We start from the raw sequence: 11,774 nt of genomic DNA, 5'->3' as shown, positions 1-11,774 counted from the left end.
TTATGTTTTCTATTATTTATTTACCACAAGTAAAGGTCAGGAATTGTTATCTTTCTTTTAAATTTTTTTACTATTTCACTTCATTACTGCTGTGTATGTGCTCCATGTGAGTGACATAGGTGCTTATGTAGGTGGGTTCCTATTTACGGCGAAAATCGCGTTACGTGGCACCATAGGAATGGATCTCCCATGTAACCCGAGGACCTACTATATACCCATGTTAACTAAAACCACATCTTCACAATTTGATACCTCCCTTAATATATTAAAATATTCTTATATTTTCTATTCTATTTCATTTTTTAATGAAAATACTATCTATGATCCATTAAACTGATTTCAGGATCAACTATGTGGGTCACAGGCTGCAATTCCGTGATTTTGATACCATCCTTCTGTAGGAATTATTTGTAAATGACATCACTGGTAACGGTCACTCTTTGGTGACGGGGGGAGAGGAGGATAAAAAAATTTACTTTCCCTTTATTCACTCACACTAGTGCACAGCTGTGAATTATCAAGAAAAAAGAGCCTGAAATTCCCATATGAGAGGAGTAAGGCCACCTGCCTTGATGCTTTACTAACCTAAGTCCTCCTAGCCCAGCAACCTGCCTTTGTAGTTCTTGCTTCCCTTTGGATGACAGTGCAGTTTTCACAGGTGAATTGTGAGGAACACAAGAACCCATGAGGCACCTATCACCTTCTAAATCAAAAGAACTTTTCATTTGCATTAGGAAGCTCTTGAAACTGTTTATAAGACTCAGTGTAGATTCTGAGGTGTTTTGTTTTAAAATATGGTACTCTGTTAGGCAGAATAGAATAAAAGAATCTGAGGAGCTGGGAATTTTTTACTTATTTCACATCTTTTACAAAATAGTGTAAAATAAGTAACATCTATAATAATAAAAGCCTAATATGCTAATTAGACCACACAGCTGAACGACCTTCTGGATGTCCTTCCGGACGAAGCCATGGCTGACTCAGCTGCGAGGGCTGAGCCCCTTGCACAAATTTTGTGCATAGGGCCTCTAGTTTACATATAACATAATAACTCATTAAAGGTCAGTATGAAGCACCTAGAGCAAGAAAAACAGCAGATGTCCTGCAAATACTTTCTGATTTGAGCTAAGTAAGCATCATGATGAAATTCAACAAACTTCACAATGGCAAAACATTTTCTTTTTATAATATTAATGCTTTATAATGTGATAGAATGTTTAATGTTTCATATTGTTATAGTTTTGTTCAAATTAAATTCACTTATATGTTCCTAAAACTGTGTAACATTTTAAATACTGACCATGTGAATCATGACTGTAATTATACTGCCTGCCTTGATTATTCAGAGAAGAAAGGATTCTGTCGCCCTCTTGTGGTAATTTTGCTGTAGTGTAGTCTCCAGAATTTCCACATCAAGTGAAATTTTTCCTTTTCACTTTAATAGGTGAAGTGTTATTTTGACCACAATTTCTGAATTTCCAGATTACATATATTTTCTGCCCTCCATGGTACATATACTTTGTGCCCTACTTCAGTTTCTATCTCAGAAATTTAGTCTTGTCCTTGCTCTTTTAGGAAATATTCTCTGATCCCTTCCAATTACCATACCAAATAAATCTTTGAGGTATTTTCTGTATTTTAATGCACATGCGAAATATTTACAGCAAATCTCCATGGTCATGGATAAGCTTTAAGTAAATGGAAATAATTAAAAATGCATGGGCTGAGCTGTAAGCATTTTCGCCAAGGGAAAAGGTCTTGCTAAGTTAATTAATAGTCCAGAAATTTCTGAGGCTGATGATTTTAGTCTAAATATTTTAAGTTTTAAAAAGTAATAAAATTGTGTTTTCTTTCAAATAGTTTCGATCATACCCAATTGGGAGCAGCAGGAGACGAGCTTGAGGAGATAGGCCAGAGTAAACAAGGTCTTAAATGGCAGGTTAAGCAAAGCACCTATAGCAGGACAGAGACGGGTAAGTCGGAGCTGCAGAAAGATCACTGGCTACAGACAGACAGAAGGGGGCAGGGAAATTAGTTACAAGTTAGTTGTTTGAAGGACAAGACCTGAACCAACACAGTGGAGAGAAGAAAATAAATTTGAGAAATACTAAGAAGTAGAATCATTAGGTGTTAATTTCTTTGAGGACAGGAGTAGGGAGTGGGAGGTGGTAAGTTCACATCCCAGCTTTGGTGACTGGGTGGGTGTACCACTAAGAGATAGGTAGTGACATTTTCGGCCATGCTGCATTTGAGGGGCTACCTGGAAACAGCAAGTAGGTCAACATGGTTTGAGGAAATGAAGTCCAGGAGAGAGGACTGTATAAATCATCAGCGACTAATAGAAATCTGGATGGAAAATCGTCCAGGGAGAGTGCAAAGAATGGAAAGAGATGAAAGCTAAGTGTGGGACTGGCAACCTTTAAGTACAGTCCCATCTTCCTGTTGAAACAGTTACTTTAGTCCGACAGTCATAAATTTTGTTCACGTTGGAACAGGAGATCATTTAGTCTTCCTACATCCCGCAGGTTAGAAAACAGCATCATAGGGGTTAAGTGACTTTATGTAAAGCTACTTATCTATAGAAGAGAGTGAAAGCTCAGGTTTCCAGACTGGCCCTACGCTGCTCAAATGCTCCCTTTCTAGTACGGGGTCCTCCTTCCACTCTGCCTTGTGAATCTTCAGAGGACAAGAAGTCAATGCGCCTTCCTTCAATATTGTCTGATGGCAACAAATGCTTCTGTTATTATGTTTCACTTATCATCAAAACTAAAATGTTACATTTTCAAGGTAACCTCCCAACAATATAGTTTGTTAATAAGACCCCAAATTTCCAACTCTACACATGCTTCCTGAGTAACATGGGAAACAAGAAATTGCCCAATTCTGCAGTTATGCATAGCAAATGGCAATAATACCAAACACACAGAGAAAATGTTTATGGAACACTTCAGAGAGGAAAACAGCTGTAGCTGTTCTCTGCAGTCCTTTTAGATAGTCGAGAATGGGTTTCACCAATGGAATCTATCATATATCCCAGAACACATTTTCATAATTACACTTAAGGAAAGCAAAAAGCTGGTGATTTCCTTGGAGTACCTGCTTGGCTTGGCCGCTGCCAGCTGGGTGACTTGATAACGCTGGTGGACCCCAGAGGCTTGAAGGCAGCAGCAGTTGTGAGCCCGGCCACCCCTGGTCTGGCGAAGGCTGGGCTCTCCGGCCTCTCAGGCATACGCTGTGCTGACGCTGCTGATGGCGCCAAATGCGGAGAAGGCTCCGGGGTGTTGCTGGAAGGAAAATAAGAAAACATTTTTGGTGACATGGTAGCAAGCTAACCTGGCACTGATCATTTGATTTTCTCAGCCTATTAAATCTCTAAGGAAAACAAAAATAATCATCACTTAATTGATATTTAAAAATAAAATACTCTAAAACCATGACTCAGGGATTGCCTCTCTAAAAAAAGAAAAGAAAAGGGTCTACCTTGAGAAACTAGGCTATTAAAAAACTTACACAGCCAATCCTTTGATTTCCTATTCCTCTCTATCGCAACATTCAATCATCTAGAATAAAATAAGCAATTATTAAAGAATCCCTGAAAAATCTCTATGAAATAGCACAGATGTTTCTTTACCGTTTCCCACATTCTTCTGGTACTCTATGAACTAAGTTTCTCTGACATCTCACGAGTCACTCTTTTGCTCACAGACTCAGTCACTCTTTCATTCAATAAATATTTAAGCACTTGCGATCTGCCAGACATTGTGCTTCACACTGTTCACACAGTGGTAAACAGAGAGAACATCTCCCATCTAATAGAACATCCACTGTTCTATGTTCATAGCACAGGAAAACAAGAGGCAAGACTGCCACTGTCCGCTCTCAGAGTTATTTGCTTAACAGGAGGCCTTACCTGTGCTTGATTTAGAGGATCATGTGGCTCTCACCACCCAGTTATTTATTATTTATGATTATATGTCATTTCCAAAAAAAGTTTAGCTCAGATGATAAAATATGCACTTTGGAATGACAATACAATAACAGTTTTTCTCAATTGAAATAATAAGAGTTGTTATAACAACAATAAGAACAATACATCCTAACTTTTCAATAAAAATTCAATAATAAAGTCCTGGTTACTCAGGTAACTTCATGCATAGAAACTCAATTTCTTCACTATCTGAAAGCAACAGCTGCAGTGATGGCGAACCTATGACACGCGTGTCAGAGGTGACACGCGAACTCATTTTTTTGGTTGATTTTTCTTTGTTAAATGGCATTTAAATATATAAAATAAATATCAAAAATATAAATCTTTGTTTTACTATGGTTGCAAATATCAAAAAATGTCTATATGTGACATGGCACCAGAGTTAAGTTAGGGTTTTCAAAATGCTGACACGCCGAGCTCAAAAGGTTCGCCATCACTGAGCTAGAGCAACACACGGACAAAGATAGGATACTATATTAATGACTTCAATAAAATAAATACTGCTTAATTATTTAGTTTGGTTGAGATTATTTCAAGGGAAATAAACTTCAAATTCATTCATGTCCACTATGCTTACAAATGAACAGGAATGCCTGATTTCCCCAATGCCTCTTGAAACCTGGATAACACCTAACTAAGTAGGCCCGAGGCTGCCTTCCCTTAGGAAGGCCCACTTGCAAGGCTGGCCTTTGACTGGCATTTGGGAGTTGGCTCGTAAATGGCTCCCTACAGTCATATAAAACTTTCTCTGAAAGATAAGAGCTGCTCACTGTGCCCAAACTATATAAACAATATTGTTTATGCTGAATACCTGCTTTCCTTCTGAGAGTCTGGAATTTCAGTATGAATTAGGCACAGCGTGCCTACATAACGAGCCTCATTATAAAATCCTTGTCTTAGGTACTTAGTTTCTAATGAGCTTCTGGTTGACAACACTTTGCACGTTTTGTTATAACTCATAGCTGAGGAATCAAGCACATCCTGTGTGGCTTCACTGGGAGAGGGCTTTTGGAAACTTGAGTCTCATTTCTTCCAGACTTGATCTCACAACTTTTCCAATTGCTGATTTTGCTTTGTATTTTTTCACTGTAATAAATCTTAGCCATGAGTACAAGAGTTCCGTAATCCCTCTAGTGAATTGTCAAACCTGGGGGTGGTCTTGGGGCACCTGAACAGTTTTAAAAAATCATACTAATGCTATTTTAACTTTCTTGAAATAGTGTTCCCTAAATTCAGGTATAATAGAGCCACCACCTTCTTTTATAAGTTCTAATCAGTTTTTAAAATATATTTTTTATTGATTTCAGAGAGGAAGGGAGAGGGAGAGAAACATCAATTATGAGAGAGAATCCTCGATCGGCTGTCTCCTGCATGACCCCTACTGAGGATTGAGCCTGCAACCCAGGCATGCGCCCTGACTGGGAATCGAACTGTGACCTCCTGATTCATAGGTCCATGCTCAACCACTGAGCCACACTGGCGGGGCATCTAATCAGTTTACTGAAAAACTCAAACCTGCTTGATGTTAGAGCATACTATACAATGAAAATTTTAAGCACTCTGATAATTTTCATAATAAATAAAAAGTGAAAGATTGCTTACTTAATGGCAATGCTGGACACAATAACCAATAAAGACGACAGAATAAATAATAATAACAGAAACAGCTTAAGCAGTATAACTAGAGTCCCGATGCATGAAATTCGTGCAAGAGTAGGCCTTCCTTCCCCCGGCTGCCGGCACTGGCTTCCCTCTGGCACCTGGGACCTGGACTTCCCTCCAGCTGCCGGCAGGCACCCAGACTCGGGCTTCCCTTGCAGGCCCGGCTTCGTCCGGAAAGTCGTCCGGAAGGACGTCCGGTCTAATTTATTATTATAAATGCTATGAGCAGCTTTTAAAAGCTGTGTGATGGACAAATTATTTTACATCTCTAAGCCTCAGTTAGGTTACCTCCCATACACACCCGGATGGGACTGAACCCGCAACGTGGGTACGTGCCCTGACCAGAAATCAAACTGGTGACCTTTCGGTGCAGGAGACAATGCTCAACCAACTGAGCCACACTGGTGAGGGAAACAGCAAAATACTTTTAAATTAATGACTAATTTATTAATATAGTATGTCATGATTACCTAAATTAGATTGGTATCTTATTTCTAAAGTTAAAGACTCATATTTTTTTTCGAAATTTAAATTGTTTAAGGTATACCTAAATTCTAAAAAAATTAAAATGCTTCTAAAAGATTCTAATGAGGAAACCAGAGTAAATCCACGAACACCCTTGATTCATGCCACAGAAGGTAAGAATCAAATATGGTCACGTTCACTAGTTTGACAGATAAACAAACATTGAAATGAAATGTTAAATATTACTTCCATCTCAAGAATACCAAAGTTTATGTTTCATATTTCAAAAACTGAAAATGGAGAAAAATCCTATAGAATAAAAGGGTAATATGCAAGTTGACCCTAACGGTGAAATGACCAGTTGCTATGATGCACACTGACCACTAGAGGGAAGACGCTCAACGCAGGAGCTTCCCCCTGGTGGTCAGTGCGCTCCCACAGGGGGAGCTCCACTCAGCCACAAGCTGGGCTGACAGCTGCAAGTGCAGCAGGGAGTGGGCCTAAGCTGTCAGTCAGCTCCCCCGCTGAGGGGTCCCAGACTGCGAGAGGGCACAGGCTGGGCTGAGGGACACCCCCAAGTGCACAAATTTTTGTGCACCGGGCCTCTAGTATACTAATAAAGCAAAGATTTCTTTTTAAAACTGAGCTAATGAGGAAAAACAGAAAAAGGGAGAAAAGTTTACTTTCAGTGTCAGCAACCTGTTTATCTTGAGTTTACATTCCTTTCCCACATTTGTTTAACTATTAAATTTCAGCTGCAGATTGAGAACAGTTGGAAATTTTAAGTCTATTTTCAAAGAAAAACTCTGTTTGAAGAATACTCTTGAGGTGACTTTACTCTAATTACATATTTCAATTTTTTTAAAGGGCCAATTGTATAGCATGGGTTTAATTATCAATGTTTAGATTAAACAGTTTTTACTAAATCTTATAAAAATTTATATACTAATACACAGACTCTGAAGTGGTAGGAAAGGAATATTTCTAAAAGAGTCATAATTATAAGCAACTTTTTATTTTATAGTTTTCTCCAACAGAATTCTGTAAATGAACCTGGACATATATAGTAGTCATGAGTCTCCTTCCTTCCAGAATTCTGTTTACAAATTTTTTTTGTATTTTTCTAACAAAATTCTTTAACTTAGACCAGTGATGGCGAACCTTTTGAGCTCGGCGTGTCAGCATTTTGAAAAACCCTAACTTAACTCTGGTGCCGTGTCACATATAGAAATTTTTTGACATTTGCAACCATAGTAAAACAAAGATTTATATTTTTGATATTTATTTTATATATTTAAATGTCATTTAACAAAGAAAAATCAACCAAAAAAATGAGTTCGCATGTCACCTCTGACACGCATGTCATAGGTTTGCCATCACTGACTTAGACTTTTGTACCAAAATTCAAAGTGTTAAATACACTATAGTGGGGAGAAACAAGTTTGGTATTCTATGATACTTTATTATAATTTTAAAGATTACTGTAACACAAAAGTAAACATCCAAGATAAAACATCTCTGACACTGTCCCTCCCAGCTGCTTTTCGGTCCCTTCTCACTGCGGTACAAGGTCTCCTCAGGGTATCCCGTGCTCCTGTTTTTCGGAATGCCAACTGGCTAACCTGGTACGGGACCACTTTCCTTTCCCAAATATCAAAATACATTTAGTTTGTGCCAATTGCTGTTAGTAAAAAGTGGTGATAATGACTACTAACACTAGCTCAATCAGTCCATAACACCATTTTTTTTTTTTAACAAAAAGTTTATTTAAGCAACAAGATGCTTGACTTGAAGGAAAAAGTATCTAGGATTTATTTCTTTTAGAGTAATTCATTGCTGCTTAAAGACAGATTGCCCGATATGTAGTAGCTATATACAAAAAGTTATAAAATTGTTCTTAGTTTTACAACAAGTGAAAAGCATTAAAATTCTCCAATTGAACAAGGTATGCAAGAAGTTTTATGTTGTTGTTTTTTTGTTAAATAGTGAGAGCAAAATAACTTACTGGAATGCCAGAAGTGGACAAAGGGAATATTTTCACAGAACCAGTATTTTTCCCTATCCCATCTCCATTTGTTGTCAATCAAAACATACCACTGGCCATTTAGTGCGTGTGTTTTTGTGTGTCTTTTTTTAATGCACCAGGTGCTTTTCTGGAAAGACTATTCCAAATGTGGTCAGTAACCTGTCACTGTGCAGACTTAACCCTGACAATGAAAGAGGACTGCTCCTTTATTACTCACAACTCCACAAATATAACATAACTTCAGATGTTTCTTCTTAGAGCATATGGACAATGATCTCTCTCCTTGTTTAAACACCTCCCTTAAAGTTACCCAGGATTATAATTAAGTATATAGAAAATCTCCATAACAGTGGGCAGGATATACAAACATGATCCTGTGTGATATCAGGCTTTTACTAACTACAGTCACAGTTGTATACACTGACATTAATTTATGTTCTGTCAGAAATCGTTTTAGAGTTATTTCACTAAAATTATACCATTAGTAATGAATACTTGGGATATATTTTTTTTTAATTTTTTTAAAATATATTTTATTGATTTTTTACAGAGAGAAAGGGAGAGAGATAGGGAGTTAGAAACATCGATGAGAGAGAAACATCGATCAGCTGCCTCCTGCACATCTCCTACTGGGGATGTGCCCGCAACCCAGGTACATGCCCTTGACCGGAATCAAACCTGGGACCTTTCAGTCCGCAAGCCGACGCTCTATCCACTGAGCCAAACCGGTTTCAGCTTTATTTTTGATTATACACAATAATTTTTTGCCATATTTGTTAAGTTTAGGAGAAAATTAATTTTTTTGTTTCAGTATTTCCCAGATATGGCCCAAGTACAACCTTCATATTTGAGAACTGCAAGACAACAGACAAACAAAACCAATTATTCTATTATTCTTTACCATTTTTTCAGAAGGTGTAAAGGTATGTCTTACTAAACATTTAAATATTCTAGTATAGCTATATCCATGAAATAAGAGACAGGGTTCTACTGTAATTTAAATACTTGCACAATGACTCATAACTTCATACCAAACACCAACTGTGCTAACAAAAGATGTCACAAAGGGTTAAAAGGCAAGTTAATAATCATACAAAACAGCATGCTGTGCATTAGCAGTGCATTGGAAGTAGTTAAGTGAAAACTGGACATGAATCAGTTCTAGGAATTTCACATCTGGCCTGTTAAAATGGTGGTTAAGTGTTACAGAAAGTGTCTTTTACAGCAAACCACCACTGTGACATCTGCTCCCATAGTACCTTGTTTTCTTAACCTGGATAGAGTCAGTCGATTTCCTCGAGGGTTGGAGATATGAAAAAGCTAAAGGCTTGGAAACAAGGCTGATGCAAAGTGCATCCAGGAGTGAGTGATACTTTTCAGGACTGGAGAGTCTGGTGAGCAGTTAGAGTTTTAAGTTGGAAAATCACACTACCAATAGCAGAAAGCAGTGAGAGATAGAGACAGACAGACAGACAGACAGAACTAAACAGTAGAAAGAGGGTGAAAAGAGGGCTAGTAATATATTATATTATTTTACTCATTAATATAGAGTTGATTAAATTTTCACCATTTATCAATGCCATCTTAAACGCATTTGATGCTATAAAAGGACACTAGAAATTATGTATAAACAAAACCCCACAAAAATAAAAAGCTTTTATTCTTTTACTGGGAGGAAGGTGTATTACAAAGAATAGTGATCACTCTCAAATATAATCAGTTTGTGGGACAAGATAAAACCAGTAAAAACTTCAAATACCTATTTATACCTGATTCTGCTTAAGATATAAAAACTACAAATTATAAAATCCCCAAAGTCGACAGGCACACAACATGCAATAACCTACATAACTGAGAAGTATCATAGACAGATGGCAGTAAAAAGATACAAGGATGATTTAAAGCAAAATCGGTAATACACATTGTAGAATGTATCTACAACCTAGACAGTATGATGGTGATCTCATAACAAAGGGAGTGTTTTCTTTGATGTGACGTGTAAGGCAGTGAAAAGTGTTGGCATCGCAACAGACACACACTGTACATGTAGCTCTACCTGGTTTTTGCAGCAAGAACAGCAGACACATGAGTGGCTGTGCTGCTCAGAACCGCCGCACTGTATCTAGCAGGAGAAGATAAGGTAGAAAAGTTTTGAAAAGCTTCCAAGGAACTTGTCACCACATTTCTTGTAGAGCTGCTTAAATTGATAGGTAGGGAAAGAAAAACAGAGAAGAGGCACAAAAAGGAAAGTGAGAAGAGGTAGCATAATGAAGATAAGAGAGCAACCATACTATATTACTAATTAGACATACACAGGTGTGACATGTCAGAAAGGTAATAGGAGTTCGGGTCATTTATTGTTGCTATGATTTTTTTTCAGAAATTAAAATTTGATATACTATAACCCTCCATAAAACTTGTTTTTGAGGTACAAGCATTTATGAATGTATTTTTCACTGTCTCTAATCTTATTTAAAATGAAATCAATATCACATAACAGCAAACATTTGAAGACTGAGTTGTCAACAACTAAACAGAAAATAAACCTAAATATGAAGTGTGAATTTCTCTAAGCAGAGAAAGAAAAAAGGCTATGTCAACTATTCCAAACTGTCTCTACAGAAAGGGTTTAACCTCAGAGATGATATACTCCCAAAGCCTGACATTTTAATGAGACTTGTGTTTTCAGGAGAAGAGGTACCACAGCTGCCTACTTAGAAGCAGTAATGCATATTAATATGAACAAGAAATAACTGTTTAAAATGTTGAGAGTAAAGCTGTTTGGGAAGGGCAAGCACCTTTGTAAAATAAAAAGTAGTGATGACTAACACAGCACCTTCTGTGTTAATGTTCTATAATTTATTTTCAATTCGCTCTGTAAAGATTAAAATGCTGGTATGAAATTTTATCTTCAGAACATTTATTACTTAAAATCGTAATTATTTTCCTTTGGTCTTTGAAAAAAGGTCAAACACCTGAACAGGAATTAACATTCCATCATTAGGACTGTAATGATTTCCAAATTTGATTATCAAATTGGAATTGAGAAGTTTTTTATTAAGACAATCTAAAGTGCATAGTGTAAAACCTGTAACCTCTTTTCTTCTTCATTTATGTCTAGAAGTTATTAATGAATATCCTCACTATACTATGACTATTTTTGTCAAAATTCATGACAATGGCCACTTCCAACACCAAGTAATTATGTGCCAAACTCGTTCCAGGTTAATGAGAGCTCAGATGTAGAAAACTGTGAGGTTGACATAAGTCTCTTCTCCCTGTTGGAAGCATTTGATAATCCATTATTCCTTGTTCCATTGGCTATCCTGTATAATAAAACCCTAATATGCAAACTGACAGAACGGTGGAATGACCAGTGGAACGACTGGTTGAGCGTTGAGCGTCTGTCCCCCGCCTTCCCAGAGGGAGGCGACCAGTGGTGGTGGCAGCAGCACTCAGGGGGCGGGGCTGGCCAGTGAGCAAGTGGAACGACTGGTTGAGCGTTGAGCGTCTGTCCCCCCCCCTCTTCCCAGAGGGAGGCAACCAGTGGTGGTGGCAGCAGCACTCAGGGGGTGGGGCTGGCCAGTGAGCACCCTGCCTGTTACCTCCCACAGCAAGAGGCAACTGGCGGCG

The 11,774-nt window shown here is 37.8% G+C and overlaps 1 protein-coding gene across 5 annotated transcripts in view; it reads right to left on the bottom strand.

The window, feature by feature from the left end:
• The window catches only part of PDLIM5 (PDZ and LIM domain 5), a 228,573-nt gene that overhangs the window by 59,259 nt on the left and 157,540 nt on the right, over nucleotides 1–11,774 (bottom strand). For all 5 annotated transcript variants that reach the window (XM_014549008.1, XM_005877790.2, XM_005877784.2 and 2 more), the window contains one exon: nucleotides 3,097–3,284. In XM_014549008.1, coding sequence (XP_014404494.1) covers nucleotides 3,097–3,284 — 188 coding nt within the window. The remainder of the gene's footprint in view (nucleotides 1–3,096; nucleotides 3,285–11,774) is intronic.

This window comes from Myotis brandtii, unplaced genomic scaffold, assembly GCF_000412655.1.
Source record: "Myotis brandtii unplaced genomic scaffold, ASM41265v1 scaffold530, whole genome shotgun sequence".
Taxonomy (NCBI): Eukaryota; Metazoa; Chordata; class Mammalia; order Chiroptera; family Vespertilionidae; genus Myotis; species Myotis brandtii.
Note: the sequence above shows the minus strand (reverse complement) of the source record. Positions and strands in the feature narration are given on the sequence as shown.